Source organism: Copadichromis virginalis, linkage group LG13 (assembly GCF_057382275.1).
Source record: "Copadichromis virginalis isolate Kocher_CV1m ecotype Utaka linkage group LG13, C_Virginalis_male_GT1.1, whole genome shotgun sequence".
In the NCBI taxonomy this organism is placed as follows: Eukaryota; Metazoa; Chordata; class Actinopteri; order Cichliformes; family Cichlidae; genus Copadichromis; species Copadichromis virginalis.
The window spans coordinates 12,951,694-12,973,174 of record NC_140630.1 but is presented as its reverse complement, the minus strand read 5'-3'; the positions used below and the strand labels follow the sequence as shown (position 1 = coordinate 12,973,174).

The following is a 21,481-nucleotide window of genomic DNA, read 5'->3' as shown; positions in this document are numbered from 1 at the left end:
TTATTCTTCCCAGTTAAATTTACCCTTCATTCTAATTTGTGTTGTACAGTTATTTCATTTTTAACCTTAATTTATATTTTATTCCTTCCTAGTTAAATTTACCCTTTTTAATTTTTCATATTTATTTCCTATCTTATTCATAGCCTTTCCTTTTTTGTTTTCTTTAGGTCACGAGCAGTTGTCCAAGCATTTCACTACATATCGTACTGTGTATGACTGTGTACGTGACAAATAAAATTTGAATTTGAATTTGAATTTGAATTCAAGCATCTTGCAGACCTCAAAGGGCTTTTGATTTTTTCTACCAAGAAATGGAAGACTAAAATATACCCAATGTAATGTATGCAGTGTTAATTTCAAGAGCCAAGTCTACGTTTAGTTCTGTCTAAATACGGTGTATATACTTTATGCCCTACTTGTAGATTATGCTGCCTTCATGGTGCCAAAGTTCAGTAGTCAGTTTCACTTTTAAATAGTTCTTCTTTTTATATTTATACATTAATGGCCAGAACAAAAAAAAAAAATCAAAATTTTCTAGTTTTCAGTCAGCTCTCTCTGCCCGTCTCATGCCAAGGCTTCGTTCTGTCTCAAAGGAAAACTAACCTGCTCACCAGCCGTGTAGTATTAGAATTTTCTGGCCTTGCTTTGATTCTCTATATTTTGGTACCCAAGCACCTGATCTCAGGAATGCATAAAGAGCTTAAAATGAGCTGGATTAGAAATTTTATAATACGCTTTGTGTGTTTACTACTTTCATTATGTGACACAACCTTCAAGGCACTGAAAGTGCCACATGTTTATCTCACAGTAATGAATTAGGAGTGAATACAAAAGCAAAAAAGCACTACTGGTTTTGTGTATGTATAGGATGTGCCTGTATTTGTTCAGTGCTGTGATCATTACAAGCACATGTGCATTAGACATGTGTATGTGATCAGGAGTCAGTCAGTATATCTGTGTATGCAGATGAGTGTGTTTGAGTGCATTTCTCTAATAGATTAGTTCAACTGTTATCATGATGGAGACTTCTTGAAAAAGCAAAGGCTCGATAAAAGTCCATCTATAATATGAACAGCATATCGGAGCATGACATGTGCATTTGGTCATCTTGTGGTCCACGTCAACCTGTTTATTGGCCTGTTTATTTAAAACATATATGTTCATTAGTACTCAGAAATATCACAAGTACAACAAATGATTCTCTGAAATATAAATAAAAACAAAATGTGTTGTTTTTCACAATTTCAATTTCAACAATTTTGAAGTCTTATATTTAATTGAAAATAATAAAAATAGACAACAAATATTAAAACTAAGAAGATTATTTTTTGTTGTTTCTTTTTAAATGAATGCCCTTTTCCCCCAAAAAAATAAACTTTAAAGACACATGCAAAGCACTGTAAAATGACAAAGATTTTCCTTCACACCTTTTTAAAAATGTGTTCCTAGCATGATATTCAAACAAGCAGGGAGCATTTTATTCAAGCAGTCATATTTTAAGTTTCAGTATTTGATAAGTTGTTTTTGTTTAATCTTGAGTCATATAAAGCACAGGTGTCGAACTCCAGGCCTCGAGGGCCGGTGTCCTGCAGGTTTTAGATGTGTCCTTGAACCAACACAGCTGATTTAAATGGCTAAATTACCTCCTCAACATGTCTTGAAGTTCTCCAGAGGCCTGGTAATGAACTGATCACTTGATTCAGGTGTGTTGACCCAGGGTGATATCTAAAACCTGCGGGACACCGGCCCTCGAGGCCTGGAGTTCGACACCCCTGATATAAAGGGTCACGTGGCAATAACATTTAGGCATGTAGACATGGGGAGAAACACTTTTTATATTCAGATAATCTTAAACTTGTTTCTTGGACATGACAGTGAGTTCATGCCAAGAAGTCATCAGATCTTACACTAATAGAGTAAAATAAAAATCCACTTTGATTCCATTCTGTCATTGAACTGCTAGATGATGCATCTCTGGATGTGACTGGACACTGGATAGATGTTACGATGCTGATGCATTGACTTTCACTGAGTATTTAATAAAGCTCAACAACCCAGACGTTTGTAGAGGAATTCCTTCATGCAGTATCCATTTCTTTTGAAGAACTAGTGTGGTCAGTGAAGAGGGCAGTGGTGATATTGCGTGTTGTATGATTTGAATGAGAGAGCAGAAGCTAGATGAGAGAAATGCAGTTAAAAAAAGAAAAAAAGGTAATAAGTAGGACCAAAAAGAAAGAGAGAGAGGGAAACTTAGTGGGTGACTGCTGGTGTGTGAAAATTAACTCTATGGGGAATCTGCCTTTGAGATATTTAACTGAGCTATTTGATTAGAGGAAATGAGCCCATTTACTGTAATTGGATGCAGTTAGCTTTCTCTAACCCACTCCTTTTTTCTACCGTTTCCTTTCCATCTGTTTGTCTGTCATTAATCATTCTCCCCTTGTTCACTGGGTAAATATTTATTTGTAATAAGTAGAGGAAAGGCAGCAGAAATAATCCTGTCACAAAACAGCGGATGTCTCCAAATGGATTAGTAGATTGGTGTCCTGCTTAATCAATGTGTTGTGTAATACCTTTTGAGACCCTGTGTTTATTTAAGGGGTAATTGAGTTAAATGCTGCGGGAGTTTGACTTCACAGCTTCTCAACAAACTCTTCAATGTTGAAAAAATAAAGAAAGGTGGGTTACTTGTGCCCAATTTATGTGGTGTATTTAAAAAACATTCTCTCATAGTTAAGAACAAAAGGTAAACACTAGTGTCCAGCTGATGCTTACACAATAGCATTTATGCATCTGGAATGTAATGTTTGCTTTCTTGCCGGTATTGCTGCGCTGCACTGCACTGCAGTGCCATGCTCAGTCCACTTGGAGGCGCTGTGCATCCTTTAGACAACACGATGTGGGTGCGCTTGTAAGTGCTACTGGTTTGTGTGTGCCAGTATTTTTCTGGCTATATGTGGCCCTATCTGCATTCATATGCCTCTGTGCAAAATCAAGGAGTGGGCTACCTGAGCTCATAATAACATTCCCATGATGCACCATGCAACTCTGTACTGTACCAGCTTTACAAAATTGGCATTGTGAAATGGAGGGCCACTTTTCACAGTTACTGCCGATGTATTCCAGCCCTCAGCTCAATGTTTCATAGAATGCAACAGCACCAGTAGACCTGGGAACATTTTATATTTAAACTGCTTGAATATTTGAAGGTTGTTTTTTTTGTTTTTGATTTAAAGCAGCTCACAGCCGATCATAAACGCAGTGGGTGAAGACGAAGCTGAAGCTGACACAGTAGGAAATTCACATGCTGATTGATGCGTTCTACTATTTATATCATTGTGGACAATAATAGCAACCCATATGCATTGTAACGGCTCTAAAAACATTTTACTTCTGTAAAGCGCATTTGTATTATAATATGTTTTGACAGTCATGTGTAATTCTTCATTTGGCATTGGGTTTTGTTGTGCTGTTTGGCCTCGCAAATTACTGTAGAGTCGAATCAGTCCACATTAACCTTTTCATCATGCAATGCAGGATTATTAGATTGTGTTCTTTGACATTATCATCAGAGCTTTTTTGAGCTTTGTTTTGATTCCTATTTACCTGAACTTTGTGGTCACATTTAAATGGAGAAGTTAAATTAGTTCTGTTGATTTCCTGAGCCATAAGCATTGAACTTTCTCTCGTTTAAAAGAAAATATTTCCCTTCCTTGGAATTACAGCTCAGCATCTCCCTTCACAGTATGAAACCTTGAATGAAATATGCTTCAGTGTTATCTTTTTTTTGCTTATAATTCTGCATGTTTTAATCCGTTTTTCTCCTGGGTAGCTGTTCTTTTTTTTCTACCTTATTCCTTCATTCCCTCCCTTTTTGTGTGTATTTCCTTACCAAACTCATGGTTGTTTAGTAATCCTTTGGTTTTTCCCACGGCTTCCTCAAAGCTGCAGAATTACCGTCGCCTCTTATCCCTGATTTATTTATTTTGCCTCTAATTTTAGGCTTTTATGGAGCCAGGTTGAGACAGGTCAATTCATTAGTGTTTAAATGAGTGAGGTGCTTAAGCCTTTTGTCTGCAGACTGCTCAGCCATTTATGGAACATGGTGCCAGTGCCCCAGCTATGCTGTTGTTTTAATGAGGCTTATAGCTCACTTGCTTTTGTTTGTCTTGATTTTTAGACCGACAGCTGCAGCGCTTTGAGGTAAATAGTGGTTTTTGTGTACATCTCTTTTGGTGCATTCAGTCCTTTGTTTAGGTATCGTCGCACAGACACACACACACACACAGTTCTACCTTGTGAAGATGGTAGTCAAATGATATCATGTGATCTATAATTATCAATCATGATCACGCTTCATACCCACAGTCGTGATCATTACCACAATGTTTTTATAAACACTTTGGATTCCCAGCTATACCCCCACCTGTTGAAAGAATTAAGCTGCTGCTTATTAGGGCCCTGTTTGGAAGAACAAAGCCAATAACATAGCAGATTGCCAAGATAATTGCAAAATCAATTATAGTGACAAAATTGGGTTGATTAAGTGTGATCAATTTATGGACTTTAAATTTAGCTAGCAGGCTTTATTGCTTGCTGTCCAAGGAGTGCATCTGTGAAGATTTTACCAATATTATTGATCTAGCTTATTGGGATTGCAGATAAATAAATTCCAGTCATTTTTAGGAAATGAGCAAACGAAGGTATGGAAAAACTATGTCAGGTAAATTTTCCTCACTTGGGCACATACTTTGTTTTAGTTCTAACAACAAACTAATAAGTGAGTATAAAAGGTGAGTCGATTTTAAATAATTCCCTGCTTAATATCATTAAGCAATCCCAATATTAGATTGCTTTCACTGTGATGTGTGCATTTCCCTAAGTGGATTGCCTTACAGTGTAGCTGCTGGGGTCTAGATCCTTATAGCTGCACTGTAAGGAGGGAGGAAGATGTTTTAGTTTGAGGAGGGTGAGGCTTTTAGTAAGTATTCTCATAGTCCAAACGAAAGGATATGTGATTCACTGAATGTTTTTGATTGCATATGTTTTTAAAGTAAAATACCTGTTTAAAGTACATGTAAAACTGTGACAATTATTTAAAAGGTATGAAATGGCACGTAACATGAGAATCAAATAGAGTCTAGTCTTACTTTCACAAGTATTAAAGAACTGCTGCATTAATGCAGCCTGTTTTTGTTTATCATACTGTTTATTTGTAACCAAGATCGTTTTTATACGAGTGTTTGTGACTACAGTTTCTAGACTATGCACAGCACTGTTATTTTGTCAACACTGTGCACCAAATGAAATGGAGGAGGAAAGATAAATCTTGGAAAGACATACTGCTGATTCAAGTTTTCTCCAGGTCTGTTTTACTCTGTTTTGCAGCTGCTATCACTCATTAAACAATGGCAGTCAGTATATTCCCACCACAATGCCTCTGTTTCTGCTTTCCAGTGCATAGTATCATTGAAGAGAAAAATAATTACATGAAGAATATTGCCACTTTTAGCTATGTCATTGTATCTTTGATGAATGCAAATGATCTATATATGTAAAAACAGTATTTTACTTAATAAGATTTTATGTAGGAAGATAAGAAGCTCATTATTATATCTAATAGTAAAAAACTTGACAGTATTTTAGGGGTCATAATGAATGGAAGACATCTTCAAATGATCAGTGTTATTATCTGTAAATTTCTGGAACATTAAGGGAAAAAAAGTAGAGTATAAAAAGTAATTCATTAAATTATTTTTATGCTATAAAGGCACATTGACAGCAACAGAGTAATTTATATCAAGGTTGTGCCAAAGAAGCTCTTAATATGACATTTCTAGTTGCTAGAAGGTACAAGTTTTGTGTCTGCTCAGAGTCGTCTTTTTACAAGTATGAGCTTTTAATACCAGCTTTTATTTAGGAGTTTAGGTGTTAATGCTTTAGTTGTAATTAAACAAGTCGCATACCTTCTTTGCTGTATATTGGAATTCCGTTATTAGACAGGATGTTGGTTTGAATGAAAGCTCGACCAGTAATTTAAAAATAATATTTCTTTTCATTTTAACTTAGATTCGATGATGACATTTTTCTCTCTGAACCCAGGATTTGTTGTTGTTCTTTGAATTTTACTCCTGAATTTTACTCACACACACACACACACACACACACACACACGTAACAATAGATACCCATGCAGTGCCAGAAACAGCACTGCATTGACACTTAAGCTGCGATTACACAGTGTTTTTCTTCAGATGCTATTTTGTGAGGTACAAAAGTAAAGATCTGTTTTGGCTACCCTGCCAAAGTAAGCAATGTAGGATTTCCTCACAGGATTGCAGTTCACTTTATATGGATTGAAAGAGGCAAAAAAACCACAAAAAATGTCAGTCTACAACTTCACCCTGGCAACTGTTGGTTTGAAAATTTTATCTTGCTCCGAGGTTTGTCTTTTTAAAATGTTAAAACAAAGATGAACTTTGTCCAGATCTGTAGTTTGTGGTTTTAACTCACTGTGTGCCATGAGGCTAATTTACATGCAGACCATGAAAAGCTATGGTTACAATGGTTACAATGAAGTTTTCTACCATGAACTTTTTTTCCAACTCTTCATGCTGGCAGTCTTGGATTTTTTTTTTGTTAGGGATAACTAAAACTGAGAGAAAGAAGTTTAGCATTTGACCTTTTTCAGTGACTCTGACGGTTTTAATTAGTGTTTGATCCGGGGAAGTGTATTCGAAGATCCAGCTGATGTCATTGTGTAAGCAGAGCACTGTGAAGCAGATTAAGTTGGCAGAACTACTCGAGGCTTTTTATTGTTCCGAAATCTGCTCATCCTACAGAGTTTGTATTGCAGGAGACAAAAACACTTGGTGTTTAAAATGTGCGCATCAAATTGTCAAATTCATGTGCTACAAGCCAAATAGTTTTCCCTTTTGTGAACAATACTACATTAGGTTCAAAGCTACGTTCTATATGTAAGCAGGGATTGATTTTCCAGTTTAATCTGCAGGTTCCCAAATCATGCGACTTTCATATTGATTATTAAAGAAAACAGTTTTTAAGAGTCATCATGATCAAATTAGTTTTAAAAACTCATACTCAGCCTAACCTAACAAGATGATACAGTAGTTGGCTAGAGCACGGGGGTTATTGCATTCAACAAGATATCCTTAATACACAGAAAACAGTGAAAGCTCCTTCTTTTTGTCTGTGTTTTAGGTAATTAACCTGGGGCCAGATCTGTGCCAGAGATGGATTGCCATCATAAATGACTACTTTAGTGGAGTTGAGGACTTTAGTGTACATATAACTTAATCCAATCTACTGCTGACATGGGTGCACACCCACCTGCCTCCTGGGAGATTATCCTGAATTTTTCACTGCTCTAAGCTGTTGGGTCCTGCCAGTGTGATTTGAAATTTCCCCTGGAAGTGCAAACTGTAATTTGAGGACAGTCAATAAAAGGGAGGTTCTGTATTCAGGTGCTGAAGCAGTTTGGAGGTTCAGTCCCTTGCTCCTCGTCTTGACGTGACAAAGTATCCTTTTAGAAAACACCAATCCATAATATGTTGCTGATGTTAGTAGAGTATATTGATAAAACCAAATGATTTTCTGTAGAAGAAAAGAAGGAAGTGATGAAAGATGTAGGGGGAATTTTATATTGCTCAGTGGATGATAATTTTACATTTCATTTACCTTGATATTGGAGTCATGACAGGTGATTCTGCAATGTGCATAATATCACACAAAGCTTCAGGTGTCTATACTGAATGCATTTTAACACCATCCTTCATAAAAAACTTGTGCTTCCTGTGTAATTTTTGTACAAAGCTGTGCGTTTTGTCAAATGCCTCTTACTGCACACCAGTGCTCCAGCTGAACAAGCTCAGCTGCTGCTGTTTTACTCTCTCTGCTATGTGACTATTTTATAGATGTTTTGAGTTGTTTCAAGACACACACAGATTTGTGCGCACACATGGAGAAACTATCAAATAGCTAAAGAGTTAAAATGCCTTGCTGCAAAGAAGGATCTACCTTTACCTCAGTGTTGGGTCACAGTTATGGTGCTAATATACATTTCTAACTGTGCAAATTTAGAGGTGGCTGATTCCCCCCCCCCAAAAAAAAAAAAACATTCTCTCTTCTCTCTACCTTTAGTGTTAAAACTTTTATTTACTGGATGGGAGTTACAAGGTTAGAGAAAAGAGTGCAACAGGCTGGGGGAGAGAAGGAAGTCAAAAATCAGAAAAAAGGAAGCGAGAAATGATAAAAGAAAAAACAAAAGTGACAGGTTGATTTGTATACAGACTCTTCAAACAACAAAGATTCCACCCACGTTTTGGTTGATACCGTTTGGAAGAATGCAAAAATATGTTTTGTTTATTCTATTTCCTTCATTCATTTCTTCTTCATTAAGTCTGAAACACTGTGTACAAGGCAGTTATCGCGCAACTCACGAGATATTCAATAATGAGTAATTTTATGCTTCTGTCTTCTAGTCAAAGCCCCGTCAATTTAGCTTCGTAAGGCACAAAATTGCTGTAGAAAAATAAAGCTTTGAACTATTGATTCTTTCCTTTGCTTTGGGTGTGCTTTGAATTATTTGGTAGACAGCTGCACGGCAATCAGAATAGCTGCATATTTTGAGGCTGTTGTGTGAAGTGTTTTGTTGAAATTTCAAAGCTTTCTGAATTATCATTCATAAACGGGCAATATTTTTCTGAAAGCCTGTTCTGGTGTCTTTGTCTTGATGTATGGAATAAGATCATCTTCTTTCTGTTGTGGCACTGGAGTAAGACGATCATTTGAAACGGTATCAAAGACAAGGTAATTGATAGTGCTGCATTAACTGTTTTTTTTTTTTCTAGTAAATGAATTAATTGGCCAATGAAAATAGATTGGAAATAACAGAAATAATAAAAGGCTGCATCCATTTCAAAAGCATGTGACACACACAAAAAATATGCTTGCAAGGATGTATTAACCACAGGCAAAAACTGCATCTCAGCCTTGTTTTTTTTTCTCTCCCTGGTTTTGTAGCTGGTCTTCCTCCAAAAAAATGACTTTGCCCAGAAGCAAATTAATATAATAACTTTAATACACTCATATATAAGTAATATAACAGTGATGCTATTTAATGCTTTTGTTTTCTATAATTTTTGTGTTTATTTTTGTGATTTTCAGGACATCCTTAACAACCTGGACCCTCTGGCAACAGGAGAATTGGATGATGATGACCTCATGCTGGATGTGGACCTCCCAGAGGATGGCTTGCATGGTCAGAACACCTGAGTACTTGCAGACATACACACATAGACATGTAGTTCCTAACTGCAGTTATCTTATTCAGATTTGTAAGGTTATTTTACGGCCATGAAAATTGCTGCAGCTTTATTGGCTAGAACTGTTTATTTTATTTATAAGCAGATACTTCCAGCAAAGCTTTTCTGATCAAAACTGTAAATTAAACCATTGCCAAGGCCAGAACTTTCTATTTCTAGTAGTCTCATTATGTGGCATATAATGGCTTGAACAAATTGTATCCTTGGGTGAAGATTTGCCTCAGAAACATCCAGCAAACTCTTTTAATAGATACAGGGTTGTCTGTAATGTGGTGGACTCTTTTAATGTTTGATTGATGAAGTTATTAATTTCAGCTCCAAGTCTGACATAAAACTGGCTTTGGATAAGAGCTACTTTCTAGAAGTTTTCAGCCAGCTGTTTGGCTGTGTTTATGACGGATGAACAGATGCACATGTACTTGGTACGTGTGCCTATGGTACACACACAACCAAAGTAGATATACAGGCTTAGCAAGACCTGCCTGTACATATGTTTCTCTTGACAGCATCAGTATGGTTTTACATGATTAGTTTAATGCTTTTATATTCAGACAGCACGTCACCCACCTCTGCCTTGATCCTTGAGTCTTGGCTGTTTTCTCTAATCATTTTCACTTTTCACTGCAAATTTAATCAAACTCCAGATTCATTAAGATTGAGTAAAATAGCTTCTATGTAGGTGTTAAAGGTAATCAGGTCACATCATTACCACCTCATAATACTGTTGACAGTATTATTACTGGATTCTTCAGATAATGTTTGTCACAAGGAGAGAGAAGGGTTGAGATTGACCTCTCATGTCATTAAATCTATTGAACTCGAGTGGTTTTAAGATTGAATCACTCATTCTTATCAAAGTAGAATTCAAGGATAATAGGTTTAATGCACAATACCTCTGACAAGACTCCCTTCAACCTCCTAAAAGGCAATGTAGATTTTGTGTGCATGCTTTCCTGTGCACATGCAAGGTTATGAGATTAGATTTGAATCTGTGCTTCCAAGTAAAAAAAAAAAAAGGAATAGAAACAGACTGTTAGAAATTTCATGAACGTAGAATTTATTGTGTACTTGGCATACCCAGGAAATTTGCATCAAAGTATATATTGTCTATAAACAGTGATCTCCTTGTTTTTGAGAGAGGGACACAGAGACACTCTAGAGGAATGTGAACTGGAATGTCATCGCTTCCTAATCCTTTTCGGGTAGCAGCCATATTTATAGCTCAGTAAGTCATGGGTAAAGTTAGTGTCATGTGAGGCAGAGTGAAAGCAAGACAGGCTGAGGACTCCAGTTTGACCCAGCCCACAGGGCAGGCCGAGAGATGTGGGATACGGATGGGTGTTACTCCTAAAGACACCCCGGCTCAAAACAGGAAGAGCAAAAGGGGAGAAGAGGACTTAAAAAACAAGTGGAGGATAAAGGAGGCCTCACAAAATCTTTTCATCCAGCTGTCAGGTCACTTGACAAAAAGAGGGGCCAGAGTTTTCCTCTCTTGCCTGTCTCAGCTGGTGACTTCCTAGCTTGGACACGAACCAGTCACCTCATCTGCTCTCTTACCACCACCACCACAGTCCTCTCTCCCCGGCTCCAGTTCCTAGGGAGTTCCCAGAAAAACAAGGCTGTCAACAAAGACTGGGCCAGGCAGGAGGGGAGCTCGGTTGACTTTCTCTCTGGCCTTTTAACAGTTCACCAGCTGACTGGACAAGGAGTTATTTTGCTCTCGTCTTCATCTGAGTTTCTCTACATTTACGGATTTTTTCCCCCCACACTTGGAACATATTCAGATTGTTTTACTTTTTGTTTTAGGCTTTTCTGAGCTGAAAAGCAGTCACTGTACGTGGTTAACTTTCCTGGAATGTAGCAGCTCAGTGTGAGACAGACTGTCTGCTCCTGTGCTATGAGGTGACACTCTGGGTAAAGTATTTTAACCACAACTGCTGAATTCCTCAGATTGGATCTTTTAGTCTGCCAATATTTGTTTAAATCTCTTTTTCTTTATCTCTTTCTACCCATTTTCCTTCAGTCCAAAGAGCATCTGGTATATAGAAAGTCAAGGGTCCTTTTGATTTCCTGGGGGTTGCGCTCTGTTAGTTGTCAATTTTGTTGCAGTCATGGTTCATTTCACAGCTATATGCTATTGAGTACTGCCAAATACTGTGTCCTTTTACCTCCTTGAAAATGAAATGGCTTGTCACTTTGTGTGTGTGTGTGTGTGTGTGTGTGTGTGTGTGAGAGAGAGCAGTTGTTTGCATTTGATAGTGGGAACAGTTGAGAGAATGAGATGGATAATCGCATCATTTTCATGCAGATGTTTTGAAATTTTTGAAAGAAGCACAGTGGTATTCATTACCACAGGGCATTCATAGTAGTGCATTGTGCTATTGTGTTTTTGTGTATGTTTGTATTACATTGTTAGTACTTTTTCTTTGTTTTAGGTCTAGAGGGCAAACCCATGAAACTAAATGATTAGTTTTTAGTGTAAACACTTTTTTAAGGATAGAGTACGGATAGGTTCAGCTTAGAGTAAAGGTTAGAATTAGCCCTCATCAGCACAGGAAGCTCCTGGCAGCGATTTAGTGACCATAGATCACAGAAACTCAATGATATTCAGTGACTTCAGGTAACAGTTGGTGAAATTACTGCTTGCAATGAAGTGATACATTGACATATGACAGGGACTAAATACATTATAGAGTTTTGTGTGCGTGTAACTTAGGGCTGTTGTAAAATGTGTATCTTTGCATTTTTATGCCTCAAATTCACCCAAAAAAACATAACAGTATCACCAGAAGTGATTTTTCTAAGGCTATACTCTACATCGAGGCTACATCTCAAACAGTTGCTTTACAAATTTTAGGTCATAATCCCCAACCATCACCTACGTCCTCTTCTTCCAGACATACATATATGTATATTTACTACATCTCATATTCTCTCTATATAGAGACTGATAGGATGTCCCATATTGAGCGTCCGGAGCGGGCCAATCGGCAGGGGCAGCGGCGTAAACACCATCGCTGGAGTGGATCAGATCACTTTCATAATGATACCAGGTCAGTCAGGTTTGAAAGAGGAAGAAATGTTATAAAAATGTTACAAAAAACCAAACAAAACATGAGTCTAAATCTGTAAAAAGCCAAATTAAAAAGATATGAATACACTGAATATGTCACTGTTTCTCTGTCTTTGTTTTTTTGTTTTTCCCTCAGGGCTCATGTCTTCCAACATTATGATGGTTTCAGAGATTCAAAGAACTCAGCCCGAAAGGAAGGCAGGGAGCATGGCTACATGCCAATGTTAGATGGACTTGCACTCGAGCACATGACTCAGGACTGCAGCTTCCTCAAGAACCAGCTGCTCAAGCTCAAAACGTTACTAGAGGTTCGACCCACATTTGCACAGATGCAAACACAAAAACCGATACGCTTACTTGCATATTTGTCCAGTATTCTTTGTCCAATAACAGAAAACTTTGTACTCCTTAACATGAACAGTAGACTCAGGCTTTTATTTTGGGTCTTAATAATCCACACTGATTGTAAACACTGCTTATCATGGGGATGAGGGTGTTTTGGCTGCAGTTCTGTCTATAAATTATACATTTGTACTAGTTTTCTGTAGGTTTAGTTTTAGTAATCTTCTTCAGTATGCTGGGGGCAGACTATATCACTGAACACACTAAAAGTGGGTCTTAATAAAACTGAAAGGAGCTAGTTTTCTTAACAGGTTTCCACACTGAGTATTTTTAGGGGGATTTTTTTTGTGTCTAATTACATAAATCCAGTAGCTGTTGCAGTGTAGCGAGATCATAAAAGACAAGACAAGACTTTGCTATTTGTTTTAATGCACTGGGCCAGTCTTATTTTTGCTCATATATTGCCTCATCCATTGTGAATTGTTGCAATTCAGTTCAGTAAAATGAATTAAGTTGTGTGATTCAAAAGGCTTGTGTGCAACAGTACACTTGTGCTTCCGTTTTGTATATACAGTATGTGCATCTGTGAAGGCGATCACTTAATAGATGCACCCCTGTCAATCAGAGAAATCCACTTAGAGGAAAGAAACAGATTGGGTGACTGGGATGAAGAAAAGGGAAATGGAAGAAACTGAACGAGGAAATGTGCACTTACATGTACGATGAACACACAAAATCGTCTCTCTATTGAAACACAGCCGATTTTAGGCAATCGCAGAAATGCACCGGCACCGGCACTTCACACTCCGTAAAACAAAATTATCTCGAATGCCTCGACTCAATTTAGCCTCAGCAGCATAAAAAGTAATGTTTACGTTTAATCCAAATGTCTCCTTCAGATCTGTTCAGCGTGCTCGCTGCAATTAGTCAAACACTTGGGCTGTATAGCCTCAAGAGGGAAGATATATTTTTTAGCAACTTTGTTCTTAATTGTGCAGCTTTTTCTTCATATGATCCTGAACTCAAAGCAATTGTAGAATGAGCTTCCAGCTGTGCTAAATCCTAAATCAAAGGCTAAAATCCAGCACAACTCTCTTTATACCTGCAGATTATAATTGGATAATTCTACATAACATTAATGAGGCTGAAGTGGAATGTACCCTTTAAGTGAAAATTGTTACCAAGCTAGTTGACAAAATGTTCATTAAACATTAAATACCAGCCACTTAAGTACATATGCTTGGTGTCTAAAAACCTTCGGATGGCACTGATTAAATAATTGGGATAATAATTACATTAATGTCGTAGGAGTTTATAGAAAAGTTGAACACACAAGTAGCCACTGATACAAGGACATTTTTGGATATAAAATAAATGTCTTTAGTTCAAAAACAAACTCTGCCTCTGGTATCTAACACTTGTGGCTGACAGTTCAGGGTCAGTGGAGTGTATGTGCTAAAGAGTAAAATTATTCCACCATAGTGAAATATTGCTCCTGAGGCATGCTGTAGGCAGTTGCCATTGATTTAACTCACTGTGTACTCTCTGTCTGTGTGCGTGCCCTCTCTTGTGAATGTGTGTGTTTGTTTGTCTCCAGCTTGAGGATACAGACACTCCAGCAGATGTTCCTGTGGAATCTGAAGACAGTACCTCTGCAACACAGGTAAGAAACTGTGACTGCAGTTTACAGTGAAGATTGACTGAAAATGTGGTTTATGATACATATCTATCTCTTGATCTATCACTTTATTATGCTCTTTTTTTAGTTCCTAAATAAGGGTGTGTGTGTGTATGTATGTGTTTGTGTGCGTGTTTTTAGTTGGAGGTGCTGGTAAAGGAAGTGCAGGTGCTCAGAGAGGAACTGAGGAGTCGAGACAAGATCATTGCTCAGCTCACACTGCAGTGTCAAGAACTACAACAACAACATCGACAGGAACAGATTGTGAGTCGTTGTAAACATGGCTTATACAACTGAAAAGGGGAATCTGTGCCACATATAGATATACTTGGAGTGTAACCGTTCAGTCGCCCTGCCTCAAAGCTGAGACAGAAATTACACAGAATAGTTGTTTTGTTTTTTTCCAAGCATAGTATGTGAGGCATATCTGCTGTTGAATTGTGTTTAAAGGTGTCATGAATTATTCTGCATCGAAGTTATTATAGTTGACGAAATTAAATTTAAAAACTAAAAACATATGTGAAAAAACTATTTAGCAAATTAAAAAGGAAGGAAAGGAAAACCCTTACACTAAAATGTGTTTTAGTATGGTAAACAGAAAAAACTAAAAATATTTATTTGCTTTTATGATTGACTGACCACAGGTTTAGTAGAAATAACATCCTCTTTTGGCAAAATGCAAACACAGTAGAGATTTTGACACAAAGTATCAATGAATTAGTCCGAAAAACAGTGGAAAATGTCAATAAAATAAAAAAGAAAGAGGAAAGAAATAATAAAGTCAGGTGTGAGTGCTCATAAACTATAAATGCAAGTATAACATACAGAAGATCAATACAGGCTCTTCTTCAGTTTGATGAGATCTAGGTTTTACAAGACCCTCTGTGATTTACAGGCAGAGCTGAAATGGCTTCAAGGCTCATGTTTGCGTGTTGCATTCATGTAGCGCTCAAAGTGTTTTCTCTCTGAGAGATCACCCCTGTGACATCAGATCTCTTTACTGATCTGCGATAGTTAGGCATGTCTGGCCATTGCTACTGCCTTATTCTTCTCTATCAGATCTTACAATTGAAGGTTTAAAAAGACAGATGGATTGATAAAAATATGTAGTGGAAAAAGTCTGATAGACCCACTTTTCTAGTGTTCAAGTGATCAAAGAAGATATACTGCAATACCCTTCATCATAGGTGGGAGTTGGGTATGTTGCTGGACTCCTACATGCACACCAGTGTGTTACTCATGCCTGCCAACAACTTCCATTCTGTTTGCCTTTAGCTGGCTCCATCTCCTCTCTAACATTCATTAGTGTCCTGACCAGGCTCCCTTGTTAGCCAAACAACAGTATGCCTAGCTGACATTATTCAAATCCCCGCCATATCAAGAAATACCAAAATGTCAAAGCAAGGTCTGTTCTCCTGTCTTGCCACTGCATAGCATTCTTCCAATTAGAATAAGCACCCACCCACAGGTTCTTCAGTCAGAACGATATTGTTCCACCCTTAGCCTCAACAAGCAGAGGCTGTAAGAAAAGGCTGGGGCATGTTTTCAGATCTTTAGCTGACTTTAATGAGTGTAGAAGCTGAAGGAGTGAAAGTGTTGGACGATGGCAGAAAGAAAATAAAAACGGAAACAGCAACCTTTACTCCTCCGACTGTACTCAAGCATTTTGTGTGCAGCTGTTAGAAGAATGTCAGAAGAATGTCCTCGCAGTAAAAGGCTAAATGATGAAACCAAAACAAAGAAACACAAAAGTTTTGGAAGTTTTCTTCTGTCAAGTGTGTTTGGTGAAAATCTAACATTTATGTGCAGGTCATTTGGTTCATATTGGAACTAGAGTTAAAGAGTAAACAGCGACTGGACCTGCTTTATGTCCTTGAAATTGGGTAGGGGGTAATATTAAAGTTGGTAAAGATTCAAGTAAAGTTGAGGGAGGTAAAGCATTAGAAAGTGCTGAGAAACAGACATGTGGAAAAAAATGAGTAAATTGAACATAGTGCAGTAATGAGAAAACAATAGAGGAGCTGCGTGTGGATGGGAGACGGTTTCTTGCTGTATACAGTGTGTATCTATGTGTGTGTTTGTGTACATATAAGGCTAAGAGGAGAAAATGGGAGTGAAAATGAAATAATGGGAGAGAGGAAAGTGGAACTATCAAAGATAAAAAACTGATTTCCCAGTGTTGCTTGACAGTATGTAGCTTTGAAGGCGTCTTCTGCTGCACTTGAGGTAGACTGCTCATGCTCACTGCACTGAAGTTTTTACCAAGGCTGGCAAACACCTGCGATTCATGTCAGATCCTTTCATGCCTTTTCACAGCCAAAATTTATTTGCTATTCAGCCACATATGAAAAAAATGTGATATCAAGCTCAAGTTTTTTTTTTTTTAAGCAAAAATGTAATGTTGAGCACATCATTAGTTGCTCTGACCTTCTGATTCAATAATTGATTGAGTTAATCGTTTGAATTAAAAAGAAGGTTAGGAAAGTGGTTTGTCAGGAAAGGTTTTGACTGATGAAAAAAGGAGGCAATATTGGGTGAACATGCGCTTAAAGTAAATGTCAGCGAGTTTAATTTACTGCAGGATATTTTAATTACTATGTAAAGGTAATTGTAGCCATTTACAACCTGGTCTTGGTTTTCCCTAATGTGCATCAATTTTAATCAGAGCAGGGTGATAATTTGCTGGCTCCCAGTTTTCATGCACATTCAAATCGTCTGGAAAAAAAAGTGGATAGAATTTTATTGCTTTGGATGAGAAATATATATATATATTTTTAACAATAAATTACATTTATCAATTTAAAAATGAACCCTTGCTGAAGACCCTTTTTTCTGTTCATTCAAGTGATTACATCTGATATATTTAGCTTTTTGCTATGTGTGGCAGCACATCAGTTAGGTTTTTGACTGGTGATGCTAAATGTTTGTGATTCATCCCAGTGGGAAAAAAAAAACTTATCTTTTTTTTTCTTAAAGCTTCAATTAACTTTCTAGTGAGATGTTTTCTTTTAAGTTCAACCCAGTTATTATTTAAAAGTTGAAGTGAGCTGAATCCAAGTGCACAGTGGGTGTTGTAGTAAAAGGGGACTTGCTTTCAGTATATTAAGGCCTATTCAGTTTTCTCTCTGAGTACTTTTATTTGACTGCGTATAAAGTGGCAAGCTTTTAAAGAGCGTGAGAGCAGAGGCTTGAAAAGAAGTCACCAGAGTTAAAACCCTTTCTTGGCCTTCCTTCCCTCCTTTCTTCCCGCCTTTCCCTCAGTCTGCTACAGGCCAGCAGGTCAAGTGTCAGTGCCACCACCAGAGGGCTCCTTCTTCACTAAGACAGAGCGACAGACAGGTGGACAAACGTATGCAGCACCACTATGATAAGGCCACCCAGACGTACTGGAGACCACCAAACCATGCTGTGAGTCTGAAACATCAATTCATCAATTTAAAAAAAAACATTTTTTCTGTGCAGTCGTGACCATCAGACCTCACTTTGGGATACAATGATGAGTGCATACATACAGCATATTGCTGACCTCTATTTGATAAAACATAATTTGACAGTTTATTTAATGCAAAGAATAATGTAAAGGAAAAAAAAAATATAGGTGTTTGTGTGAGGTCGTTCAAATCTTTAGCTTCAGGTAACAATCTAAAAAGCATGAGAACGCTTTTCCAGCTGCTGGCTGGAGGGGTTAAATCACTATACTGTGCTCTCTCTGTGGAGCACAGCTTATTGGGTTGTCAGCAAGCTTGTCACACTGTCCTCCACTCTTAATAGCTAGATGTCACTGAACAGGGACTTGCGACGTTGGTCTTAATGTCGGAGTGATGGAGAAGGAGATTTATTGGAGGAAGGAAGTAGACATAGAGGCGCACAGATAGACAGGTGGCAGATGGATAGATATGTGTTCGCTGTGTTTATCATAGCCAGCACAGCGTGATGTGTGGCAGCCAAGTATTGGTTCAATGGTGGGAGTGCCACAGGCAGTGTGCCTAGTAAACACTCCCTTAATTGACCTGCTCTCAGCTAACAGGGTGTGATGCACAGACACACGCACACACCCACTCACACAAAGAGGCAGATATAAGCACTGTGACACAAAAGGAAATAATTTTAAGATTGATATCTGCTTAACTGTAACACATGGTATGGCCAAACTCATGATTATTAAGAGTGGACAAATGTTTTTAAATTGGCTTATACCGACTACAGGTGAAGAATAAAAGACAAAACAAGCAAGCTTACCAACTATAGAAGGTCCCTGCTTGCCACAGGAGCTTATGGTTTAACAGTTGCTATGGTAACCATCAAAGAAGGGCTAGCAGAGCTTGATGGGAACAGTCTCCGTGGTGGGAGCGTCTTTCTGTGACCTGTAGTACCTGGTGTGTGTTAATGCTCAAAAACATTAAAAAAAAACCCAACAAAACCAAAAACAAAACAAAAAAAATCAAAACAGATTTCTCTTGTGATTTTTATCTCTGTTCTTTTTGCTTGTTTCATCAGTAATCTGTACTGGCCACCACATTCCACTCTTCCTGCTTTAATCTACATTACGGTGTCATCACCAGAGTGAAGACCATTTCCTACGCTCTTGTTTTGCAGCCTTGGACTACTTTCAGCATGTTTTTACAGCATGTTACTTTCCAGAGCTTGCAATTGCTCCTAAAGATTAGCTCTGAGTTTGTTTCATTTTTTTGAGAAGTAAAAATAAAAGAGAACACAGAGTAAACAAATACCAGGAAGAAACAGATTTTTTTTCCTTGGTCTTTTTAGTTGGTATCGAAGCTCTCGGTAGCACACTGACAGGTTTAGCACCTTTAGCAAGTCTGGGTTCATTAAGAGTTTTCCTCTTATAGTACTTTGCTTTTCCCACAGTTTTCTATGTGTGTGGTTTTCCTAGACTAGCTATTCTGCCTTTTTTTCCCTCCTCCCTACTGACAAATTAATCATGTCTGGCTGTCTTTATTTCACTCTCCAATGCTCTTCCTCTAACACACACACACACACACACACACACACACACACACACACACACACACACACACACACGCACGCACACACACAAACATGGTGTCATTGTTATTGTTTTTTTCTCTCTTGCTCTCAAAATGCCCTTTTTTGTTGATTTTTCTTCTCCTCTGACATTTAAAGGGGTGCTCTGTCAAAGCACTGGAGTACCTCGTGCCCCGCAATAGTATTTTTGAAAGCTACGCTGAACGGCTTGGTCAAGATTAATTTTGAAGTCAAAGGCCAGTAGCTATAATCTTTTAAAGCTTTAATGTTGATATATAGTTGCCTTATCTGTAGCCAAGGGGCAAAATGTGCTCTCTGATTCTGGGAGGTCTAGATGTCCGTGCTTGGACATGGACTGAAAATTCTCTGTGTGCTTTGAACTTAGATTAAGAGTATCACAAAAGAGTGAGCTTGTGTCCTTTGACCCTTGGACATGAGTGTATTTACTTGTTAGTGAGTCGTTTATTATTCATGCAGCATCTTCAGTCATTCCGCTTATATTTTGTCAGTGACCAGAACTTGTGCTATTGCTTTTCAGGCTGCTTTAACCCATCCTCTTCACCTATTTCCCGACTTCTTCGCAGCCTCTGCGAAGGCTGTGGTAACATATTCTCCGCCGGCTCCCACAGCTTCTTATTTAGATCTGCTTGCAATCCAATTTTGAGGCCAAAACTTGCTCAAGAAAAAAGAAAAGATAAGAAAGGCTTACATTATGGAATGTGTATAGTGCTGTCGGTGAACATAATGCCGACAACGATTGTACACGGTTGTCGCAGCATGACGCAAGTGTAGTGTGACAGTAGGAGCTACTTAAATGTTGCCTGTAGAAAAATAATCTTTGTGAATAGCTTCCCAGAGCAATCTCAGCAGGAGAAATGTTTTGTCTGCCTCTTCCTTTTGCAGCAAATAAAACATGAGCAGTGTGATTTGAGTAATTTAAGATGTAATACAATAGAAAACTACACAGCCTTGTGGTTATATATTTGCATTATTTTCTGTCATGTGTATGTAAGAGATGCCCTGTTTGTCTGCGTTTTGTTTGTGTGTGTGTGAGTGGGTTGTGCCACATGTATCTCTTGTACTCAAGTGCGGGCCACACTCAATGTGACTGAACAATGAGTTCAGCCGACTGAGGACTGGGGAGCCGACCTTGTTAATAACCCAGATAAACAAACACGCAGATGAGCCACAGCAGTGAAACAATGACAACACAATAGGCAGTGTTTCATCAGTGGCAGACAGAGAGGATAATTACGGCTATCCTCCCACTCCCTCTTTGCCTCTTAAACATCCTCTTCTTCATCTCTTCTTCTCTTCTCACACCTCCCTTCGTGTCTCTTTTATCTCTTCCGCTCTTTCTTCTATCTTTCTTATTTGCTTCATTGATTTCTTTCTTTCTTTTGTATTTTTTTGTCTGTCGTTCTTTCCTTGACATTACAGCTCTTCTTGACTTCTTACCTCAGTTACAATTAGATCATTTTGTTGTCACTGAGAGGGAGAGGATGGGGAAGAGGGTTAGTGATTAGTGTTAAGCTGCCAAAGGTGTTCCCCACTCAGATGCGAGTGTTACTTCCCCTTCCTCATTCTCTCAGTTTGCCCCCTCGCATCAGGCACACATTCCACACGCATGTTCATTAATACGAGCTTGTACGACAGAGTCATGTTTGCCAGGTGAGGATTTAATTGCCAAAGTCGGTGAAGTGAAACATTGGGGCCAGGGCAGGAGTATTAGTTGTAACCAACTTCGTGAAACTCCGTGTAATGGATTAGGAGACCTGAGCAGAGCAGGGCTGTTTTTAGTGGCTCAGATGTATCTTCTAAATAGTGTTGTTATTTGAAGAAAGGTTGTAGGATCACAAAGAAAAACTTTTTTTTCGACTTTTAGATTCTTGTCCTACTTTCCCAAGTTTTGCCATCTGCTTTGGGGACTGTGCACACAAGAGGTAGAGTGCATCTCAGTCTGAGAGGGTCTCTTGTGAACATACTACTACCACCAATACTAATATGGCTATTTCCACTGAGAATAGCAATGTTACG

The 21,481-nt window shown here is 38.2% G+C and overlaps 1 protein-coding gene across 6 annotated transcripts in view; it reads left to right on the top strand.

Annotated features, from left to right (window-relative positions):
- The window catches only part of ccser2a (coiled-coil serine-rich protein 2a), a 52,776-nt gene that overhangs the window by 17,794 nt on the left and 13,501 nt on the right, over positions 1-21,481 (top strand). For all 6 annotated transcript variants that reach the window (XM_085477358.1, XM_085477356.1, XM_085477357.1 and 3 more), the window contains 6 exons: positions 9,187-9,280; positions 12,289-12,397; positions 12,554-12,725; positions 14,357-14,422; positions 14,579-14,701; positions 17,699-17,845. In XM_085477358.1, the coding sequence (XP_085333484.1) occupies positions 9,187-9,280; positions 12,289-12,397; positions 12,554-12,725; positions 14,357-14,422; positions 14,579-14,701; positions 17,699-17,845 (711 nt within the window). The remainder of the gene's footprint in view (positions 1-9,186; positions 9,281-12,288; positions 12,398-12,553; positions 12,726-14,356; positions 14,423-14,578; positions 14,702-17,698; positions 17,846-21,481) is intronic.